The sequence below is a fragment of the Microtus oregoni genome, unplaced genomic scaffold (assembly GCF_018167655.1).
Source record: "Microtus oregoni isolate MIOR12 unplaced genomic scaffold, Mior012 000006F_ref0000085, whole genome shotgun sequence".
NCBI lineage: Eukaryota > Metazoa > Chordata > Mammalia > Rodentia > Cricetidae > Microtus > Microtus oregoni.
This window is the reverse complement of record NW_024543065.1, coordinates 20,709,456-20,721,499: the sequence shown is the minus strand read 5'-3', so window position 1 is coordinate 20,721,499 and position 12,044 is coordinate 20,709,456. Positions and strand designations below refer to the sequence as shown.

At 36.7% G+C, this 12,044-nt stretch overlaps 1 protein-coding gene across 2 annotated transcripts in view; it reads left to right on the top strand.

The window, feature by feature from the left end:
• LOC121449721 (amine sulfotransferase-like) overlaps positions 1–9,687 on the top strand; it is a 45,964-nt gene extending 36,277 nt beyond the window's left edge. For both annotated transcript variants that reach the window (XM_041654374.1, XM_041654373.1), the window contains exons 5-7: positions 1,255–1,349; positions 6,610–6,796; positions 9,125–9,687. In XM_041654374.1, the coding sequence (XP_041510308.1) occupies positions 1,255–1,349; positions 6,610–6,796; positions 9,125–9,243 (401 nt within the window). In that variant the 3' untranslated portion in view covers positions 9,244–9,687. The remainder of the gene's footprint in view (positions 1–1,254; positions 1,350–6,609; positions 6,797–9,124) is intronic.
• Positions 9,688–12,044: the final 2,357 nt, after the last annotated feature.

The window sequence follows — 12,044 nt, the reverse complement described above, 5'->3', positions numbered from 1 at the left end:
GCATTAATTAATCAACCCAGAATCAAATGAATCACACGAAAAGTAACAGTAAGCCAAATTCTCAGACTTACAGAACATAACTTAAAGAAATGGACCCAGGCACTTCTTTTTTAAAAGAACGACAACAACAACAAAATAAAAGACAAGAAAAATCAATATCAGACAAACAAAAAACAAAACAAAAAGAACTAATATCTAGTGACAATGGTATGTCAACTCTGTATGCTATCAACTGGGTTTTCTATCTTTATGCACCATTTGAGGATTGCCAGGATTACAAAGGCATATCATGTAAAAATTATTTTGGTTTACAGATATTCTATCAATTACTTTCAACTAGTGCAAAGGTAGAATAATCCATTCTGTCAGAGAAAATGCTGAGGGTGGTTGAATGTTTTGCATGAGCCTGTGTTTGGCTTATACCGCAACAGTGGAATTGTTCATTCTACTGCATAGGTGGATTAATTAAGGAAAGAGGCTCAACACTGTAGACAGAAGTTTCTGTCCCACATGGTCCCATAGTCCATTCAGTCCCCCCAAAAAATACAGAGGTTTATATTAATTACATAAACCACTTGGCCTATTAGATCAGGCTTATTATTAACTAGCTATTACAACTTAAATTGACCCATAATTCTTCTATATATTTAACTACTTGACTTGGTATCTTTTCTCAGTGCAGCATTTTCATTTTGCTTTCTCTGGATGACCACTGTCTCTGCCTTTCCTCTTCCCAGAATTCTCCTAGTGTGGGCACTCCCCCTATACTTCCTGCCTGGATACTGGCCAATCAACATTTTATTAAACCAATACAAGTGACAAATCTTTACAGGATACAAGAGCATTATCCCACAGCACAACACACGTGGAATCAGAATTTCGCTGGTTTGTAAGATGATAGATTCTGACGGTTGTTGACAGTAAACAAGAGGAGAAAACAGAGACGTGTGCCCTCTGTGGAGAAGAAGGAAAAAGAACCAGTGTGCCTTAAAGCCACCTGCAGCCTCAGGCCCTTTATTTCTCTATTATTTCTTTCATACTCCTTTAGTAACATTATATAGACAGGTTTCTATAAATGTCAGGTAATTATTCCCACAAACCATTAAACATTTTAAAAATAGGGATCTAGATTTCCATCGCAGGCCCTCCATTTTATTTCTAAAAATTCCAAACCAGAAAAAAAAAGGCTCAGAGTTGGTTGTCCACTACATGGACACACAGCTTGGCATTCTCACTTGTTACTTTTCTTCCCAGTAGTAGGAAGCAATTGGTTTGACCACATAAGAGGCTGGTATGGACACAGACATGACTTCAATATTATGTTCCTGAGCTATGAAGATATGAAGAAGGTAAGTTGTATTTTTAAATGATTTCTTTTACACAGCACTTCTCTTGATTAAAAGCATATTCTCCAAGATATCTTCATACTTTAATTCTTCTTTGGGCTTTTTGTTGGAGATCATTCCTAATGTCCAGCCTCTGCCTCGTTCACTGGACTTCTTCTGTGCTCTCTTCTCCCTTTGAAGTCATCGTTTGTGATCCCTTTTTATGTATCAAAGGTAACCCCTAAACTTCACAGCACAAATGGCTTCCATAATTAAAAACTTTATCATCACATGTTAATTACATTCATTAGTGAAATTTGATGTTATATTCTTGTCCATGAATAGAATATGCATTGATCTTATCTTGTCACATTCTGGCATTCCTTTCTTGCCCCTCAGACCTTCCCCAATTACTGCTAAACACAAAAACACTTAAAAGTCGTTTAAGGTTGACTTTTAAGTTTTTAAAGAGAACACAAGAAATTTGTCTCATTGTCTAGCTTATTAACTTAACCTGATGTCCTTAATTTCATACATTTTACTGCAAATGACAGAATTTTATTTCATTTTTATGTCTGAAAAATATTTTATATTATTATTGTATATGATGTATATTATAAATTCTTTACTCTTTCATCTGTTGGTGGACATCAGGCCAAGTCCATGTCTTGTAGTTGAAGATGTATAGCAGTAACACTAGATAGCAGTAAGGTTTTGAATGGTGACTTCATTTCTCTTGGCTATATTCTCAGGGAGGCTAGAACTGACATAATAACCCACTTTACTATATTTCCCATGCTCACCACTAAAGGCCAGCAAACAGCAGTGAGGCTTGTATCTACTATAAAATGTGAACAATTAGAGCCATAGACAATAATTTGACTGATGGGACAAGTTCTCTGGTTTTTTTTAAATAATTTTTTAATTATTTTAACTTTTTTTTCTTTTTTTAACTTTTTTTTTATTGAGAAAAGGAGAAAAAAAAACAAGTTTCCTCCTCCTCCCAGCCTCCCATTTCCCTCCCCCTCCTCCCACCCTTCTCCCCCTCCACCCACCCTTCTCCCCCTTCCCCCACTCCTCTCCCCCTCCCTCTCCAGTCCAAAGAGCAGTCAGGGTTCCCTGCCCTGTGGTAAATCCTAGGTCCTCCCCCCTCCGTCCATTTCTAGGAAGGTGAACATCCAAACTGGCTAGGCTCCCACAAAGCCAGCACATTAAGTAGGATCAAAACCCCTTGCCATTGTCCTTTGCGTCTCATCAGCCCTCATTGTTCGCCATGTTCAGAGAGTCCAGTTTTATCCCATGCTTTTTCGGTCACAGTCCAGCTGGCCTTGGTGAGCTCCCAGTAGATCAGCTCCACTGTCTCAGTGGGTGGGTGCACCCCTCGTGGTCCCGACATCTTTGCTCATGTTCTCCCTCCTTCTGCTCCTCATTGGGACCTTGGGAGCTCAGTCCAGTGCTCCAGTGTGGGTCTCTGTCCCTGGTAATATACCCAAGAGATGCTCTATCATATGACAAAAGCATTTGTTCAACTATGTTCATAGCAGTATTATTTGTAATAGCCAGAATCTGGAAACAACCTAGATGCCCTTCAATGGAAGAATGGATGAAGAAAGTATGGAATATATACACACTAGAGTACTACGCTGCGGTAAAAAACAATGACTTCTCGAATTTTGCATGCAAATGGATGGAAATAGAAAACACTATCCTGAGTGAGGTATCCCAGACCCAAAATGATGAACATGGGATGTACTCACTCATAATTGGTTTCTAGCCATAAACAAGGGTCACAGAGTCTACAATAGGTGAACCTAAAGAAGCTAAGTAAGAAGGTGAACCCAAGGAAAAACATATAGTTATCCTCTTGACTAAGGGAAGTAGACAAAATTGCCGGGGAGAAAATTGGGATCTTGGGAGTGGGGTGGGATAGGGGTAAGAAGAGATGGGGAGAGAAAAGGTAGAAGGGAAGGAGGGAGGGACTTGGGGAAACAGGAGGATTGGGATAAAGGAAGAGTGGATAGGGGAGCACGGAACCACAATTCTTAGTTAAGGGAGCCACTTTAGGGTGGGCAATTATTTTAAATTTTAATTGCTTCATCTGGAGCAACTCTCAGAGAATATGGAGAATAATTTTTGACTTTTCACAATTAAACAGTATCTATAAATCAAAGAAAAGAGAATTAAAGTTCACCAAATTCTGGTACTTATTGACATATTAATTAATGAAAAATAAGTGAATGTCCTCTCTGTGACAGGCTGCACAACAAGAGTAAACAAGGACTTATCTTTTTGTAGAATCCATGAGTTAACAAGGAAGGCAAACAGTCAAAAAGCAAATACCCAAAGTAAAAAATCCATAAGTGTATCTTGTCTGGTGACAGGGCAAAGTGGATAAAGGGCCTTCCAATGTGTGCCTGAAAACCCAAATTCAATCCTCACATAAAGGTGGAAGGCCAGAAATAACTCCTTAAATTTATCTTCTGAGCTCCACCCATGCACCATGGCACAAGCTCCCATCAAACAGCAATCACGATGCATGCTCACATACATACACGCACGCACACGCGTACACACACACACACACACACACACACAGACACAGTATGATTATTAAACTTTTAGAGATTTTAGACTAGTAAGTGTAGTTATTAAAGAAATGCCAAATATAATGTCAGCATTCATACGAAGTTTTCTGGTATAACTAAAGATAATGGCTTTTCTTGGGGGTAAATGTAACACAGGATTTACAAGTTGATATATATAAAATCACAAAAAGAAAATGGGTAAAGGCAAAACACAAGAATAATATTATTTGAAGCAATACAGTACTTAAAACCAAGTAAGAAAAGGACTTGAACATCAAAGGTGTTGGGTAGGGAACAAGAAACTAGTATGTGAGACTGGAGTCAGGACTGCGCAAGATCTGTGGGTCATGCTAATGATTATTTCTGTAATCCCAAAGTAATGAAGAGACATTAAGAGTTATTTTTTAAAAACACAGCAATGGAGCAAAATTAGTTTCTTTGAAATATCATTCCCTACCATGACTTTAAAAGTGAAAATGCTAAATGTGAGTAAACAAAAAAAGGTGAAGATTTACCTACTGACTATACTCACACATCATGCCCATAATTATAATTGACATCATTATTTTTTAAAGAGAGAGAAAACTCCCAATATTCTCTAGAATGTTCTTTCTGTTCTTGGTTTTGTAGTCAGTCATTGTTCATCAAAGCCATTTGTGTAAATCACTTAGCAGTAGGATCCTATTATTTTATTAACCACAACACTCTAAGTTTTTTCCTCAAATGACCACACAGAAAGATGGAGACTAATATACTTAAGTCATCTTAGCAGGGCCCTAAATATCTGGTCCCCAGATGTAAAACCATCTCTGTTTTTTTTTTGTAGTAAATGTATAGACTCTTTAGAAGCTCCAATTCTATAGGTAAACTTTTCACTTCATTGAATCTGTCCTTTTTTATAAGGGCATTACTGAATTTAATATAATCAATTTAATAAGTTTTTTCTTGCTGTCTGTACTTCTAGAGATATACCCTACATGATGTAAATCATTCTCCATGTCTCTATACCTGTGGAGGGATATTCAGAACAGAACTGTGAAATCCTGTGTGGTAAATCATTCCCTTTAACTCTCTCTAAGAGCATCATAGTTTAGGCCCTTGCTTTTATGTTTGGCCAATTTTCATTTGTTTGAAATACATTGTAAGGTGAGAATTCAGTTTATGGACATCTGATTTATCAAGAACAATTGTGGAAATGAATGACCTTTCCCACTTAACGTCCTTGGTAGCCCATATTAAAAATTATTTATCCATTATAAATGAGAAATAATTTCCTGGGAAGTCTAGTCTGTTCTGTTGGTGCATTTCTGTATTCAAGTCATAACCACACTGTTAGAATCACCATGACATTCAAATACTTCATGTGGGTAGAGATGGTTCAGTAGGTAAAGGGTTTCCTGCCAGACCTGATGAGCTAACTGCAGTCCTTGAGGCACACATGTTGAAAGAAGAGAATTAGCTGTTATGAGGTGTCAAAATTTCATATGAATTTTGCACAGATTTCTTTTCTTTTTGCAAAAATGAAAAAACCAGCAATTTTGTTACAGACTACATAGAAATTGTGGATTACTTTGTATAGCATCTTTAAAATAACTGTCCTCAGCTGGGCAGTGGTGGTGCACACTTTAATTCCAGCACTCAGGAAGCAGAGGTGAGGTATCTCTGTGAGTTCAAGGCCAGCCTGGTCTACAGAGCGAGATCCAGGACAGGCTCCAAAACTTCAGAGAAATCCTAGCACAAAAAAAAAAAAAATAAAATAAAACAAAATAAATAAATAAAAACTGTCCTCCAATTCATAATTGTAAGATGCTGTTCTGTTTGCTTCTGTTTCTTTTTCTTTCATTGATGTTTTGTTGGTTTCAATGGATCTGTCACTAACATTTTCTCCATTTATTCCTAAGATTTTAATGCTACCATTTCAAATTTCATGTATTTTTACCTTACTTTAGCATTTCTCATCACTTGTATTTATAATTTCAACTAATACTTGTGTGTTGATTTGATTTATATCTCACAGCTTTGTAAAATCTCACTGTTCTAGCAGATGCTTTGCTTTCCCTAGTTTTTGTGTTACATATGAGATCATACTGCCGTCCATTTTACAGAGAAAGTTTTACTTCTTTGCCTGTAATTTAGACGCTATGTTTCTTTTTCTTGACGAAATTATCTGCCTATTATTTCCCAGTAAATGTTAAATGGAAGTAGTAACATCTGACTGATTGCAGACATCAGATAAAAATGATCGTATTCTTCTCAACCAAGTATGTTTCTAGCCAAAAATATTGAAAGCACAGTGATATGAATGGAGATACCTGAGTTCTTCTGCTCATTTGCTGATTATTTTATTTTATGATGATATTGAGACAGGAGTAGTAGCTGCTACCTCTAACCCCAGCCCACAGGATACTACGAAAGGAAGACCATGCCTAATTTTGAGAGCAGCATAGACTTCATTCTGAATTCCAGGCCAGCTTAGACTACAGAGTCTCAAAAAAGCTGTGTTTTATTAACGGTTTATTCTGTATCCGTTACAATAAATAATAATTTCAGTTTTAATACACCCTGTTTCTATGATGTTTTCATGTGTTGAACAATCTTTGCATTCCAAAAGTAAATTCTAGCTGTTCATGTTACACACTGCGCTGTAACTCACACCCCCATTATAAGGTCAGTAACTTCTTAACCCATGACATTTTCAGGACCTCAGGGGCTCAGTGCTGAAAATCTGCAGTTTTCTGGAGAAAGAACTGAGTAAAGAAGATGTGGATGCTGTTGTGAGACAAGCTACATTTCAGAACATGAAATCTGAACCACGAGCAAATTATGACGATATTATAAAAAAGGAAATTGGGACAAGAAATGATCAGGGAACATTCCTCCGCAAAGGTGAAATGTACTAGTCTGTAGAGGCAAAAACAAACAAAAAAAAACTGTTGAGTTTTCCTGATGTACTTTGGAGAAATAATATCTGTTTCTAAAATATTTTTCCAGGTGATAATGACATTTGGAAGCATCAAGCATTTTAGAAAACAGAGAACCTGAAGGCTCTATAATAGTTTTAGTTAAAATTGACAATTTCACTTACTAAATAAATATGAGTTTCCTACATTTTAGGCAACACAACTCAATTTTTCAAAGGTGTCAGCAGGCTTGTCCTAGGCAATAGATGTGTTAGAAGACTCTAATTGATATTGTGCTATTGTTTTCTTGATGTTGTTTCTTTTGTTTTGTGCTTTATTTTGGTTTTATTTTGTTTTGTTGGGTGTGTGTGTGTGTGTGTGTGTGTGTGTGTGTTTCTAAGAGAGAGAGAATGTGTGTTTCTCAGTTTGGTCTGAGCAACCATAGCTACCTTAAATTCATAATCCTCCTGCCTCTACTGCACATGCTCCCTGAAAGCTAGGATTCCAGTCATGGTGATGCACTCCTTAGACAAGAACAATATTATTTACTATTTTCCTAGGATACTGAACAAATAAACTCACTGTCTGCTTATAGTGAAAACAAAGTTTAAAATGCTGCTTCCTCATGTGTGAGATTTTTTTCATCATAAAAATTAGAGTGATGTCTTAATAACTTTATCTGACACGAATTAAATAAAGTAAACAGGCAATAAACTTATTATGATCTCCTTATATACTTAGAGATATGGGTAAGAATGAATATCTCCCTCTTGATACTTTTTTAACTTATCATTGCTGTGAGAATTAGCATATATTTAAATTTTTCTGTGTTTTTATATTTTAAGAACTCCTTTATTTTGTCTCTTCTGCCATTTAACATTGATTCTCATATCTTATTCATCAGCAAGCCTTAATGTATTACCCATGATGTAGAAGCAGACGAGCAGGCCTGCTTTTCGTCCTACCTAGCTCCCACATGGCTAGTTTTACACCTGAAATAACAACACACAAATTGTATTCTTTTAAACACTGCCTAGCCCATTAGTTTCAGCCTCTTCTTGACTAACTTTCACATCTTGACTAACCCATTTCTAATAATCTGTGTGGCACCATGAGGTTTGGCTTACCAGGAAGATTCTAGCCTATGTCCATCTTGGGCTGGAATTCCATCACCTCTGACCCAGAGGGGAGAGGCATGGCGACTGCCTCACTTCCTCCCAGCATTCTGTTCTGTCTACTCCACCCACCTAAGAACTGGCCTATCAAATGGGCCAAGACAGTTTCTTTATTAACCAATGAAATCATCACAAAAAAAAAAAGACCCTTCCACGGATAGCCCGCCATCGGTTCCAAATGCAAACAATAATAACATCCTCTCAGACAACTAAGGACCCCAAATGGCTGTTTTCATTTTAACTAGTGTAGTGATCATTTCAAATTCCTACTCAGTAAAATAACAACAGTAACCACTCTGAAGATCTATGTAGCCTTGACCTAATGTGCTAAAAACCTCTGGGTCTCATTTTTTTCTGTTTAAAAATGAAGAACCAAACAGTTTATACCTCAAAAGACTGTGTTTGAAATATACTGTGCTTGAAATCTAAGTGTTTTCTTAGTATAATGATTGACACATAGTAAAATGTACTTTTAAAATTCTAATTTTTTTTTAAACTTTTAAGATTTTTTTTCTTGTGTAGCCCAGGCTGGCCTCGAACTCGTGATCCTCCTGCCTCTGCCTCCTTCAGCAAATCCTACCGGCGTGCGCCACCACAACCGGCAAGCCGGGCGGTGGTGGCGCACGCCTTTAATCCCAGCACTCGGGAGGCAGAGGCGGGCGGATTTCTGTGAGTTCGAGACCAGCCTGGTCTACAAGAGCTAGTTCCAGGACAGGCTCCAAAACCACAAAGAAACCCTGTCTTGAAAAAAGAAAAAAAAAAAAGATTTTTTTTCTTTCTAAAAATTGTCTACAATTCAGTGGTAGTAGCTAGTGATACCTATTTATTAGGTTGCTACTCGGAAGTTTCTTCTGTGAAGAGAGGAGAGATAGCCAACCTAACCTTCCTGAGAGTGATGAACAGTGTGAGCTGTAGATAGTTGAGTGAGTAAAAATTGTCTACAGTTCAGTGGTAGTAGCTAGTGATACCTATTTATTAGGTTGCTACTCGGAAGTTTCTTCTGTGAAGAGAGGAGAGATAGCCAACCTAACCTTCCTGAGAGTGATGAACAGTGTGAGCTGTAGATAGTAGAGTGAGTTGGGTGGACTTGCCCCAATACTGCTACTTATGTTGGTGCTATTCTGTGCTTCTCCCATTAGGTACCATTGGAGACTGGAAGCATCACTTGACTGTGGATCAGAATGAAAGATTTGACAGAATATTCAACAGGAACATGAAAAACATTCCCTTAAAGTTCATCTGGGATATAAATGAGTAGAATTTTAATTAACATGTGAATTAATCATATAAAAATGTACTTAAATTTTAAAAATAATTTCTTCCTCTCACTTAACTATGAATATAAAGCATAATTCTTGAATGAGAAAATTAACTTAAGCTATGCTTGCTGGCCATAATATTGATTTCAAAGGTAGCTACTAGCATTGGTATCTTTCACAAAAATGCTTTAACAGAAAACATAAAAAATGGCTGTAGTCGTCAGAGATTCTTTGATAGTTCACATTTTCTTTACCTTTAATTAATTTAGGATAAAATAAACACTAAAAATCCAATTACTCTTATACTTAACTTTAATTGATTGCTTTCAAAATCAATATACTCATTTAAATGTACTATGTGAAATAAAGAGAGATATCATATGAAAACATATATGCTTTTTAAAATAATATAATGGATTTTATTTTGCAGTAAAGACATAATAATCAAAGATTAGAAATATGTTGGTTTAAGTGTGGAAGCCCAGGATCTGGGCTCACACCTGGAGACATATGGGGGTAAAAGAGCCGTGCTTCTATTGGGTCCATGGCATTTGAGTGACATGCATTGCCAACTAGAATTGTGGTGACATCTGAGCCAGGGCTGGTACAAAGAACTCTGTCTAAATCCATGGTCTAATCACAGCTAAGCTCTGTTTTGATGGGTGAGGAACAAGGAGCAAAGGGTTTCAGGGTTTGCTCACCCAAACCTGCATGAGCAGGGACAGCTCCTGTGTTGTTCTAAGGAGAACCAGAGCCTGCTGTCCAGACTGGTACAGTCAATGAGGGGTATAGTAAGAAGGGAGCCGCTTGTTTGTCCCAGCCACCCAGAACTGAAATAATCACATAGAAACCATATTACTTAAATCACTGCTTGGCCCATTAGCTCTAGCTTCCTATTGGCTAACTCTTACATATTAATTTAACCCATCTCCATTAATCTGTGTATCACTACAAGGTCATGGCCTACCAGCAAAGTTTCAAAATGTCTATCTCAGGCACTGGCTCCATGACTTCTCTCTGACTCCGCCTTTTTCTTCCCAGCATCCAGTTTTATCTACCCTACCCAGCTCTTAAAGCCATGCTCTGCTATGGGCTCAAAGTAGTATTAACTAATAGTATTCATAGCATACAGAGTTAAATCCCACATCATCTCCCCTTTTCTGTATAAATAAAAAAGAAAGATTTTAACTTTAATATAGCACAATTAAATATAACAAAACAGGTATCAAACAAGAATTACAGTTACAATATTTATATCTACTTTATCTCTTATAATAATGAAGGAAAGCTATATTATTACTATCTACTCTTCAATTCCATCAAAGACTCCAGAAGGATAGAATATTACCTAAGTAAACAGTAAGTTCATTGTAAGCAACTTTTAAAACTCTAGAATTGACAGAGACATCTTGCTACCTGTACAATCACACAAAGTTTTTTTTATACCATTGGGGCACCATCTTCCGCCCACAGGCCCATAGATTCCAATAGACTTTTCCATGAAGTGGGAAGTTTCAATGACAGTTTCACCTATATTGGCAGTTTGTTAGTCATTTTCTTCTGTGTCCAGCACAATGTTTGGCAAACTCTTTCATGAAACAGGAACACTGAAGGATTGCATCACCTTTAGGCAAGTTTAGCAGTCATTTCTCTGTGGGTCCTGCATGTCCAGTTGAGCAGTCCAGGCAAGAACAGTTTCTTGCCCGAATGGCTAGCAAACTCGAGAAAAAGACTCTTCAATGTCCATCTTCCTTTAAGTAACTGTTGCTGCCAGGAGCAGATGTGTCTCACTGTCATGAAAAGTCCTAAGTTCTTAAAACATTTTAAATGCCATATTCTGTAGTCTTTGAAAGGTTTGAATAATATGGTTTTGAAATACATCTCTGTACATCTAGAAAATCTAGCTAACATGACTACAAGTGTGACTATTATAGATGATTATCTATTAACCTCTATTTCTTAATTATATATTACACTTATTTTTTAAATTAGCTGAACAAATACAATACCTTAATCAAGAGCAGAAATATACATATATAACAGAGTTGACCTAAATTTGTATCAATAGACAAGATCCAAACCAATGCAAAGTATCCATTTCTATAGCATATCCCCCTGTAAATATAAACAAAATTTTATAAACAATATTTGGGAATATAGGTGTAGTTATTGCTCTCCAAACTGCTTCTTGCTATTTATTGGATGAAGTATTTTGAGGGGTGTATTCACATTGACCTTTGAGGGTGTGTTGGTTAATCAAGCCATATTAGTCTGGAAGCAATCTACAGGTTCTTATCCTCTGTGGAGACAAAAGAACCTCTTTTCCAAAGCAGCATATCCTTAGACCCAAATTCTATAGTCAAGATACCTTTATAATATACATGCTGGTTTAGCCTAGTGCCCATATAATGAAATTTCTCCCTGTACTTAGCTCCTTCACAGTCAAAAAATTCAAAAAAAATAACAATAATATACATAATCCAGAGTCTCTGTGAATTTTCCATCTTTACTCTGTCTCTTTAAAGACTTTAACTTATTTTAAACCATTTACTTTTTTTTATAACTGTCCTTATTCATTTTATAACTCTCTATACTGTTTTTCTTCTCTCTCTCTCTCAAGACTATTTACATTTTGTGCTCATTTTCTTCTGATTTTGTCTTATTGTATATCAGTAATTCTTTAGTGCCCAGGAATGCTACTTAAAATGCTAAGCACTTCTTAAAAATTTAAGCTGTGCTATTGGTAGTGAAAATACAGCATTTCCTGCTTGCACTACACAGTCCAGCATGGCAGAGCTGC